Genomic DNA, 11,761 nt, shown 5'->3' with positions numbered 1-11,761 from the left:
ACATATAGCTTTTGTGAGGTAGTATTCATACTTAATTCAGAAAGACTGCTTATTCATTTGAGATTAATTCAATATGGTGGTGAACAGGAATAATGTAACAAAACCCGTTAAAAGTTTTCTGCATTCATCTTCTCATCCATTGCATTTTATACAGGCAACATACTGGGCCAGTATTTAAATTACCACAAAATGGTTAAATGGCGGTTTTTTCAGTTACAGGAGTCTAAATGTGTTTAGTCGCACACAGTGTGAGGTTTTTTTCTCTTCATTAATAATAAGAGCCATCATTGTCAAGGATGTCTTTATTGTATAAGCTAATGTAAATCAAGTTTCCTAACCTCTAGGTGAGTCCCTTTCGCTAGCTCCACTGGAAACACATTTATTCTCGGTATCTCGCATCAGCATCGTGTGACCGAAAGCTCGGGCTGCGCGCTGCCCGCGGCGTGACCCCAGCTGACCCCCCAGCAGCCTGCCCGGCCTGCCGCAGGGCTGGCTGAGTCCTTGGGATATGTCAAAACCTGGTGTATCATGTAAAGGACTGTCTCCCATGTGGGAGAGGGTTCCCCAGAGCGGCAGAGCCTGCGGCCAGCGAGCCTCCCCTTTGCCTATCCAGCACCGGTGGGAAGGCGCAGGAGCCCACTGGATCACCCCGTCGCTGCTCTCTGCCTCTGGGTGCACCCTGGGGCGCCCAAGACGAGGTCAGAGCCCCTCTCCTGCCATGCACGTCGACACAAAGCGATGTTGAGGACTGCGTGATTGGAAAAGCATTTGGCTGAGGAGACACAGGAGTTGATATTTTACTCTAGTTCTTTTCCAAGCCTTACTTTGGGCAGAGCAGTCCTATCTGATACACACCACCGGCAGTGGTGATCTTGCCAAAAGAATAATAAAATCCAGGATTATCTTTAAAGAAATAAAATGCTCAAAGATTGCAGCTGGAAGGCAAACACTTGGGATAATTTTTAATTCCAGTGAAGAGTCACCTCTGCTCTCCAGAACTGGGTATGCCAGCCAACGCCACTGCTCTTGGGAAGACAAAAGGACTTTTAGGCAGCAGTTCAATGCTACGAACTACCAAAATGACCTCCATCTCCACCCTTACTTCTTGCATTTATAACTACAGTGCGCAGGCCTGGTTATACACAACTCTCAGTGTGGGCTGACACACAGAACAACAGAGTTCTTGCATTCAAATCAGATATTTCATCATGTATTTTTCATACGTCTTTTCCTGTTCTGTCTGAAAGAATAGGTGACTCTGTAATGCGGTTTAAAGAGTTAAAATTTGATTTTAACAGAAGATAGAGGAGGGAAAAACCCAGACTGTAAAGCAGAAAGCAACTCTGAGCACTTCAAAATAAATGCAAAGGTTTTACCTTAATCTGTTTGGGTTTTCCCCCAGTGACAAAGCAGCCGAAGGAAAAAGGCGATACATTTTCATTTTTTTGGATCTTTTTTATTCAAAAGTTTTCAAAGAAATAAAACAGAAAAAAGCTAACAATCTAATCAAATTTACAGTTCAAAAATGTCTTTTGGCGTTTAACAACAAGTCCTAGGAAACAAAACTACAGAGTTATCTTGAACCGGACAAATAAGTTACCACTGGCAAGTTTGTGGCACTAGTAAAACAAAAATAAAAAATTAACTCTCTTGATCATATAGATATCTCTATGAAAATCTTTTTTTTTCAATCTGTACAAAAGGTCTTTCTTCATAAATTAATTTTTTATAATTTAATGGCTGTCTACTATGTGATGTTTAAGTAACTGATTATTTCTTTATGTACAGAGGTTAAATTTCCCAAATCTTACCCAGACAATGAGTATGGCACTTAGTTCAGACATTTCTGGCAGCAGCTCTTCCCTCCCTCTAACACAGCTATCATACTGCAGTTTTAATTAACGCAAAAATATCAAGTAGTGAGAGATCCAGGTTTGGAAAGTTACCAGATACAGGCAAGGTGCTGCAGGAAGTCTGGACTTTTACAAAGCAGTAATATTCCAGGGAGCATAGAACCAATAATACCACAACTTTTAAAAAAAGAAAAAACAAAAACACATCTCTTATGACTATGTATTTCACTAGAATCTACACTTCTCAGAGCAGCAATTTACTTTTGAAACTATGAAATGTCACCGACATCTATACTCCAATACTCACACAAAATTTAAAAACTAAAAAATACTTGAAAGAAACAACTGCTTAGCCCTAGCTCCTGAGCTAGGATGATTTGGTCTGTGGAAACAGGGAGGGCCAGCAACCTGTCCCAATACAAAAGGAAATAAACTTTGAGGTAGATAACTGATCATATACAGCTGACCAGAGAAGTACACAGTTTTGGAAGACAACTTAATTTATCATTTGATTTAAAACATATGCAATTGTAATAAAGAGCTTTAGTAGCAGTGAATTATCTAATATGTGAAGTACAAATAACTGTGTATTTATGAATCAGGAATTTCATAGTTTCAAAATTGGTTTTCTTTACACTTAACACTTGTAGTGATGATGTAAAGTGTGGCACTGCTTGGATCCAAGTCTTCCTTCATGCTTTTGTGTCCATACATCAATTAAAATTATAAAACCTAAATGCAAATGTACAAAAAAGGCACATTCTCCTAACCGCAAACTGGTCCGGCAAAAATAAAGAGTACAGAAGACGTAATGCTGAGACAAATCAGAATTATTGGTTACTGGCTCTTTGTTCTTTGGTAAAGTTACCTTTTAAAAGTGCCAAGTCTTTTTATTTTTATTTACCTACTATAGAGAGCTAGTACCCAATCAATTATGCTTCTACTTACATCTCAGCGTATGTTTGAAAACGAGTCCTTTAGCTTTTGCCATTTCGCTGTAATAGCAACTTTTCTGTTTGCTAAGTCTCAGCACAATCCTCATCCTAAAGCACTATCATTAGTATAAAGGAAGGAGAAAAACATTCGGTGATATCCCCACCCCAAACTCCCTACTCTACCTATGCTAAAACTAGAACATCAAGTTAGTTTCTGAAAAAAGGCAAAAAAAGATTTTACATTGCATCATACAGCAGAGTTCCTAAATCATTCAAACTACCAGAGGGAACTATTGGCATATGGCCTTACAAACAATTTATCCTATTAAAATTTCCCCAGTCAGAAAATGTGTTTCACACAAAACATTTTTTCCCCTCTTGCATTTCACTACCTTACATATTATGTGAAAAATCATTAAAAACACTTACTACACATTAAAAAAGCCAAATTTTCAGCAATTTTTATTGACTACCTTTAAAAGCCCTATGCTGCTGTTTTACAAGGCATAATAGACCAGCTCATTTGGTCAAAGCGTTCTACACCATTAGTTTGGACTACTTACTGAAACAGCTACAGCATTGAAAGATTTAAGGCAAATTGGAATTTATAGAAAAGGATAAGACACTTCACACTACATTAAAAGAAAAACAGAAAGCTAAAAGACCAGACACTATAACTGCAACACTGCACTAAAGCAACACTCACACACTGCAAGCACAGAACATCATCTTAGATGTTTTACTATTTTAAACTTCAGAAAACCCATTTCATACAATTAAAAAAAAAAAAAAAAGAAACAAACAGAATAAAAATAAACCAAAACACAAATTCTGTCATGCACGTGAATAAGTCTTCGTGGTCATCTGTGCATACCCAGAAATTTGAATTTTTTTTTTTTTGCGTCATAACACTTGATAAAAATTTTTTTTTTTACTAAAATAAACCTGTTCATGGGAACAGCTACTAGATGAATTTAAGGTTTTTCTTATGCACCTTATAGAACTTATAGCAAAAATAGTTTTAGTTGATTTCATTATAAATAACATTTTCAAGAACCTGTGCAAAACTGTCAATAATTCCTAAAGCACAATTGATCAGTAAAATCCATGATTGTTTCAGCCTTTGCACCCTTCTCCAGGCCAGGTCAACACTGGACATCTGTAACACAGAAAGGTCAGAGCTAGAGTGGAGTTACAATTGCATGGGTTTTTTTCTAGTGTAGCTGTCCATAAAACTAAATCATTTCCTATTTTAGACAGCTGTGAGAAGACTAAGTGAACGTAAGTACAAATTTGAGAAGTGCCACAGGCGGCACTCCAGGTGCTGGGCCCTTCCCAGGACAAGGCGCTCTGCCAGGATACAGCCTGTATCGTATTCTCCCCCTCTATCTCTAATACCTGTTCAGCATGCGGAGTTCCCACTGGGGAACCGTGAAACTGCATTCAAAGCTATTTCCTTCGTTGTTGTTTTGCTATTGTTGTTTCCTTTTAATTGACCAAAAATGGTTGTGTGTGCAAGCTTACTCCTGCGGCATCTCCAAGGCTTCTGATCTCTGGAAAAGGGACACAACTTTCTTTCGGTGCAGCCTCAGGGAGACTATGTACAAGATACAACAGCCAACCCAGAGACAGCTACTGTGCCTCTGTGATGGTTAATACTTAACAGCAATTCAGGGCTCATTAAATTTGGAGGAAAACTTCTCAATTTACTGTATTGGCTTATATTGTCATATGGGTTTAAAAAAATACCCAGCTAATGAAAAAAAGTTTAGACAATTTTTTAATTTCTCAAGGCAAGACAAAGTCTGGTATTTCAAGGCTTGTACATTTATAGGTGCATATATAATTATAACTTGTTTGTTTACAAGTCCCTTTGACTATTTTCACATAGTAGCAACTTTTTGAAAAGAAGCTATAAATTTATTAAATGTAGCTGTCAAAGGAAAGACGCTGTGTATTTCTGCTTGATTGCATCCACTCGTGCAAATGTGCTAGTTGTCATTTACCCCTTATTTATGGCAATATGTGTACTGACTTTTAATAGGACATTCCCAAAAGTGCTGCCTGCGCGTTTAGAAAGACGTTTCAATTTGACAATAGTAACGAAGCCACAACAATTAAGAGACCGCGGCGTTCCCTGTATTTAGGGCAAGAAATAACTGTCAATTCCCTCCCCTTCACCTGTCTGAAAAATGACAAGTACCAACATGTTCCAGGGACAGAAATACCAAATGCCATACTCTGAGGCTGAAATCAGTTGAGTAATATTAACCTTCCCCACGTGCCCACTGAAATAGCCATTGCTGACATAGATTTCCCTGGCTCCTACTGCATATAAAGACAGGTAACGGTACTTCTCTGAAGAATAAAATACGTGGAGGATTGGCTTACAGCAAACGCACAGAGTTGCTCACAGAGCTCGGTATTCTACACAGAGTCATCGTTACTAAAATGTGTCTCCGATGGCAACACATCTAATCCTTTCAGGAGACTAAATGCTGCTCCTCCTGCCTGGCCCCAGCCTACGGGAAAGACACTGACAGGCTGGGAGAGAGAGGCAGGATGGGGAGATGACATGCAGGATTACGCTTCGCTGACTACCGCAGATCTCTATTGGTAAGGAGGTTTTACATGCCCACAGGGGAGGCTTAAGGCAAAACAAATAATTCCTTGAAAAGCAGTTAACTCCAGCCAATAGCCTTGGCATAGGAAAACATGCAGGAGCCATGATTTTAACACTAGGAGATGGATAATGAGAAGAGTCTGTGGCTTTGCTTTCTCCCTGCCCTGGATGCAAATCAAGGATGTGGGCTTTCTCTAGATGCCGGCATTTGGCCAGACTACAATAACAAACACAGGTCATATGTTGCGCTATGCAGACTGTGCCATCTGTTGAATGTGTGAAGTTTCCCCATTGGTTTATTTCTATCTTTACATTCTTGAACATATAAGAAGTTGTTATGCTGATAACGGGGATGAGAGCAGTGTTGTCAAATAACACAGCTGACCTGCAAAATCAAAGGTAAGGGCAAAACGTGTGTACTCTTAGATCTATACAATTCAGGGAGAATATCACACAATTAGAAGTTCCTCACACAAAACTGATTATGATTTTTGAGTATTAATAAATGCCGTGAGGGCTGTAGAAAAACCCTTCTAAGATGGCCTGTAGCATATTATTGCAGCTGAACAGAATTTTTCAGTATGAGGTCTTACAAAATATGATAAAAAATTATGTAGTCAAGTTGCCTGGTTTACAAAGCACTCAGAAAAAGATGAGTTAAGGAACAACTAAATTCCAGAATTTTAAAACATGGAAGATGGAGAAGGGAATGGTTAGTGCAAACAATATTTTCAGGATGGCAATCTACAGAAAGCAAAGATTTTGCATGGAAGGAGTTCGGGTAAAGCTAACAATTGGTTAGTAAAGAAAGGCCATGCAAGCAAAACCAGAGGAAACTTGGAGTAGGAAAGTAAAACAACTCTGGTATTAGAGCCAAGCTAGGACGTGGCTTGAAAATTAACTGACAAAATTCTGGACCAAACTGCTTTTTCCTAGAATAAAGAATGAGCAGGGAAGTCTTCAGGAGAAAGGGTCAGCAAGGATTTCTACCAGACCACCCCTCTGCCTGTGGTCTGTAAGCCGCAAAGCTGCTTCCAAATCTTACATGTACCACAGAACTAGAGGATATTATATGTGTAAATACAGGTCCCTTTAGTATTGTGATTCTAGTATTTTTGTGCTAATTCATTGTTATTCTTGTATACATGCTGCCAAGATGAACAAATTAAAATACAACATAATACAGTTATGCTATAGAGAAATTATTAAAACACTATTACTCATAATTCATTAACTCACTTCTGAAACCTGTGCTTCCTTTCCTGGCTTCTAACTCTGGCCAAGTTCAAATTAACTTCACTGCCTGTCCCCAGACATTATCAGCATTATTTATATGATATAAAAAAAGAATTTTCAATACAGAGTACTGCAAGTTATGAAATAAAATATCTTTGAATTCACATCTTTTATGTTACAAGATAAGCCCCTACCTCACAGTTACTTATTTTGCTGATACGTATATGGAGAATGGTCACTGGACGTCTCTACTGTAACCTGTTGTTGACCACTGGCTTCCTGCAAATAAAATGGAAGACAAGACATGAGACACAAAATCAGGCACCACTATCTGCAATCTCTATTTCCATGCGACTCATGCAATTAACAGTCTTCAAATCTGAAGTCTTTCTAACATTTCTCAAGTGGGGTATTCCAAATTTGAGGTGTTAACTTTGCATTGATTTACATTTCAGCAAATAGATAAATAAAATGATCATGCAAACCTTGTATTTTCCCAGCTGCTTTGATGATAATTAAAAAAAACCTCTGACAGAAATACATAAAGGGAGCAAATAACTGCTAGTATATTTTCTATCTGCAAATGCAAAAGAGGATTCTGCCCCTCTCCTTTTGAGGGGCAGCAAGAAGAATGAGATCTACTTACCGCATGTACAAACACTATCACTTTGAGTACCGTGGTGTGATTGGCACTAAGCAATACAAAGAACTGCAGTTGGGACTTCGCTCACAGAGCCCCAGAAACAAGGGAATTAATTCAGCTGACAGTCCTCTGGCAGACAGTGCAATTGGCTAATTACCAAAAGTCTTTCTCGAACCCACAAGGGCAGATGCATAAACTGAACCGAACAAGTTTTGGAGTTTCTGGACAAATAGACTTTGAAATGAAATGTTTCTTCTTGCAGGCTCTGGAAGAGACTGTCTAGCACTCATTCTGAATACAAGAGCTGCAACGTACCTTGTCTAGCTCCTCTGTTAAAGAAGTACTGACCTATGAAAGGGTGAACGTTAAGTCAAAATAGTAGACAAACGATTGTCTACCATTTAGTTATGCTCTTCAGCTGGACTTGCAGAGGGGTTTATTAGGCAAATATGCACAGTATCCTGAGATGCAAGGGTAAAATCGGGATTCTTTGTAAAAAGTTACAATCATGGTCTGTTGGCAGAGAAGTTTGCTCACAGGAAAACGAAATGAAAGATCAAAACTACAATATACCCCCTGGCTTGTTCCTATTGGAAGTTAGGTTTCACAAAACACAAAGTTCGTCTGAGCTATGCTCATACAGAAGACTGCTCCAAGTACTGTACTGCTACAAGTACAGGTCATTCTTTGTTATAATACTCGTTATATTAGTTGAAAATAATGACACTTTATAGTTTTAATATACATTGTATTCACAGTACGTTCACAGTTACAATGTTAGGCTTTAAACGGTAGTTTTCCTAGAAAAAAAAAAAAAATCTAATATCATATTCTTTTATAAAATATACTGACCTCAACAGGAACCGCTGCTGTCTGGACATGTGTATATTGGGGTATGTAGGCTCCTTGCATAGCTGTTGTGGCTGGCATGTACTAGAAAGACAGAGAGTCCATTAAGCTGAGTTAAAGCCCAATGTAAATTTAAGAGTATTCAAAATACCTATCATGATATTGTTTAATAGATATTGACTGTTTCCCTAAAGCAATATACATGAGAGAAAGATTTTTCTGTCTGAAATCAATAGGCTTTTCAGAAAAGTCAGATACCTGTTTTGAGAAAACTCAAATTTAGACTTCAAAGACTAGGTAAAGGACTTTTTCCTCCTCTGTTAATCCCTATCATCATCTTTTCTTTTTTTAATTCTGTCTGCTCAGAAAAGAAGGGTTTTTCATTTTAGAAGCTAGCCTGCATCTCTTTTTCTGGTTTACTTTCTGTTCCACACTTTATATTACTTTCTGCGACTCTGATCTCCTGAAGAGTAAAAACAATTATTTTTTCTTTTTCGATACAACTCTGGAGTTACCACCTGGTTCATTTGCTTTGATCTATTTTTATTTACTCATTTCCAATTTCTGATCAGCTAATAGACCGGATAAAAACTGCTGAATATGATTTAAAAATTGAGACAGTTCTTAATATTTTATTGGATAAAAGACTCACTTAAAGGATTACTTTTTTTTACATGCAAGCTGCACATGCATACTGTGATCTACACACAGTATCTCCTACTTGTGTAAGTTCTATTTTGTATTAAATTGCTACGTACTGTTCCAGTACTGCCTAATGAAAGATGACTCATCTGCTGTGTCAGAGGGCTTATCATCGATGCAGGCTGTAGTGACATGGTGTGGTCCATGGAGGGAGTCAGTACAGCACCCTATTAAAACAGAGAAAGAAAGAAATGGTTGCGGCAACACTTGGATTTTAATTACATTTCTGATTTGAGAGTTTAAGTATGGGCTGTCCTTCCGAGGGGATATACCACAAGAAGTCTCCTTAATCCCAGGCACGGACTCAGGAAGCGGGTCTGGGGCATTCTGAATATTCTACTCGAGCAGATGCATTTTGCACAGTTTGGTAATGGGGTAAGAACTGCATTGACTTCCTCTTGAACACGCAACTGATGTACAATGCACTTGAGACACCTGCTGAAAACACTTTGTAAAATATAAGTTTAACCAGATGCTACCTTTAAAGCAAAAATCTGCACACGTTGCCAGGTGTAGATTCACTTAGCTTAAGCTTTGGAATTTCAGGTTTTAGGAAGAAACTTTTATCTCATCTTTAGGAATGGAGGCTTTAGAGGAACATTTGTGTTAGGAGAATTCTATCGTCACATGCGATGTTCACACAGAAGACAGCTGCCCTACTTAATGGCTGGTTTCATTAGCACACACATCTTAGAAGAGTGGGTTAGCAATGCTGATTCTTTGTCTAAATACTAGCTACTGTGATGACCTTTCTATCACTCCTGTACCATTTTGTTAATGTCATAAAAAGTGTATGTTGAATTTTTAAACACTTGAGATCGCTAAATACGGAGGGCACACTCGTAATGTTTTCAGAGTAATCTGAAATGGAGGGTTATCAACAAATTTCATTTTACCAATCATGTTCTACAAAAACACATTTCCAAATACTTTGTATGACTTAGGCTTGCAGAAGTGTTGATTAAAATTGATGGAGGCTCCAAACTAACAGAAATAATTGCAGTGTACTGAAAGCCAGTATTTTGAATCAATAACTAATCCTTAAAAAGAAAAAAAGAAAAGAAAAAAAAACCATTGAGAGTATAGTTGGAAAAACAACCATGTGATCAGTGTAGATGAAATGAGTCACAGGCACATCAAACGCTAAAAGAATTTCCTGTCTGTAGACTGCAGGCTTCTCTGCAAAGCAAATAAGCAAGACAACACCAGTCTTTGCACAGGCCAAAACTGAACTTAAGTCAGGAATTTAGAGCTTTATTTTCAACTGGGAAGTCTCATCTTGTATATCTATGAAACTAATACCTTAGAGCATTCTAACATATCAACTTGTGTCTTTCACAGCATGGTTTGCAAGATGTTTTTTTATGAAAATCCATGTTGATAGAGAGAAAAGTTAAAAAGAGTTGTGTGCCTGTGTGTTTAACATCAAAAACCACAAATACAACAACAATTAAGTGTGTGAGAGGGTGGTCTGATTCAGTATCACCTTCTCTGCATGCACAAGAAGAAAATGTTCTGCCAATAAGATTTACATTCTATAATCTGCATGGAGAGGTTAATTAAAGTCAAGACAATATCCTTTCTATATCTAGAAACAGACTTGTTTGTTAACTACAGGAGTGCATATATTAAAGCGCCTGTTATTATTTGTAATGCTCATTTCAAGAAACCTAATAAGTCTCAGATATAATGGTACTTAATTGGCAAATGAAATAGATAAGAAGCAAAATATCATGGGAGAGTATAGATTAGAATGCCTGACAGTCTGGTACATATGCCACAGCCAAAAGTGTAGGGAGACTAGCATTACTCATGAGTGGTGAAGCCAGAACAAGCTATGCAGGTTTTCTCAAGTGAGTGCCCATCATGTAATTTATATCACTACATCCATCTGTCTTTCACAAATTATCCAGTCTGAACTATTCTAGACCCATTCTAAAACCTTGGGTCTTCAATTCCAGCTCCTGATAGGTAAACAGTATGTAAAACATTGGTATTGGCAAAGTGCAGTTCATTTAAGGAAAGAAAAAAAAAAAAAAAAAAAAAAAGAAAAAGTTTCCTCAGGATGCTGACTTGGTAACTCTAATTGTCCTCATCACCTCGATACCCTGAAGGCAGCTTTCTTTTTTCCTAATAAAATGAGGCCCCAATTCAGGTTACTAGCTTTGTTTCTTTTTTCAGTTTGATCCATGATTTAATCATGATGTAATTGTCAAAACACTGGAAGTAATTGGGTGGGAATTGACCTATTTCCTGTTGTTTAAAGTATGTAAAGTGTTTATACAATCAGTAACACAACAACGGAGAAGCATAAAAACTTACTGGGTGCTGCATTATATATGGTTGAGGCTGCATCCAAGAAGGACTCTGAACCTACAACAAAATCAGTATTTTATTTTTTGTTTTAGACATTCTTTTCCTGAATACTCCAACTGAGATATAGTAATAATTTAATAAATCATGTTAACAAGCCCCATCCCTTATTTATTCACTATTAGTCACTCTGTGGAACAACACTGATTTCTACGAAAAGTGTATTTATTGTACCTGTAAATCAGAAACAAGATTTGGAGACAATATACCACATACACCTTTCAGAACAGTATACTATGTTTTTAGTGCAGGTCTCAGAAACTTTATCAAGTACACTGAAAGGGTTCAAATAGATGCATGAGAGATTTCTGCTGTGTTGAAAAAGGAGGCACCCTCTGTCTTTGAAATTCCTTTGGGGAAAAGTAATTGGGATCTCAGAAGATATAGCATCATTTGCCTTCTAGTGTGATTGGAATAAAATAAACTATTGGATTTTCACAAGGGAAAAAGAAACCAGGAATTCTGCTGGAATCTTGTTCCAGGAACAAGGAGAAGATTTATGGAGAATTGTTCTTCTCCAAGACATTGCGGTATGTTGTTCCCAAAG

The 11,761-nt window shown here is 37.7% G+C and overlaps 1 protein-coding gene across 2 annotated transcripts; it reads right to left on the bottom strand.

The window, feature by feature from the left end:
• Positions 1-1,446: 1,446 nt before the first annotated feature.
• On the bottom strand, positions 1,447-11,216 carry LOC104083173 (RNA-binding motif, single-stranded-interacting protein 1-like). Of its 2 annotated transcripts, XR_683593.1 has the most exons (5): positions 11,164-11,216; positions 8,898-9,008; positions 8,143-8,223; positions 6,842-6,926; positions 1,447-3,947 (listed from the first exon to the last, which is right to left on the bottom strand). XR_683593.1 is itself a non-coding variant. In XM_009586572.1 (3 exons), the coding sequence occupies exons 1-3, from the start codon at positions 8,985-8,987 to the stop codon at positions 6,849-6,851; spliced, it is 249 nt and encodes an 82-aa protein (XP_009584867.1). In that variant the 5' UTR covers positions 8,988-9,447; the 3' UTR covers positions 6,558-6,848. The 2 variants fall into 2 exon arrangements, 1 of the variants encoding a protein (XP_009584867.1); XM_009586572.1 differs by lacking the exons at positions 1,447-3,947; positions 11,164-11,216 and having other exon boundaries at positions 6,558-6,926; positions 8,898-9,447.
• Between the last annotated feature and the right edge of the window lie 545 nt (positions 11,217-11,761).

The sequence above is a fragment of the Fulmarus glacialis genome, unplaced genomic scaffold, assembly GCF_000690835.1.
Source record: "Fulmarus glacialis isolate BGI_N327 unplaced genomic scaffold, ASM69083v1 scaffold17481, whole genome shotgun sequence".
Lineage (NCBI taxonomy): Eukaryota > Metazoa > Chordata > Aves > Procellariiformes > Procellariidae > Fulmarus > Fulmarus glacialis.
Note: the sequence above shows the minus strand (reverse complement) of the source record. Positions and strands in the feature narration are given on the sequence as shown.

What these genes read in the sequence shown, in the direction of transcription:
- LOC104083173 (XM_009586572.1), bottom strand. Translation starts at nt 8,987, where the DNA reads ATGGACCACACCATGTCACTACAGCCTGCATCGATGATAAGCCCTCTG. An exon ending in CATTAGGCAGTACTGGAACA is followed by an intron (nt 8,224 to 8,897) that starts GTACGTAGCAAT and finishes CTGTCTTTCTAG; the next exon opens with TACATGCCAGCCACAACAGC. An exon ending in CAGCAGCGGTTCCTGTTGAG is followed by an intron (nt 6,927 to 8,142) that starts GTCAGTATATTT and finishes TTTTATTTGCAG; the next exon opens with GAAGCCAGTGGTCAACAACA.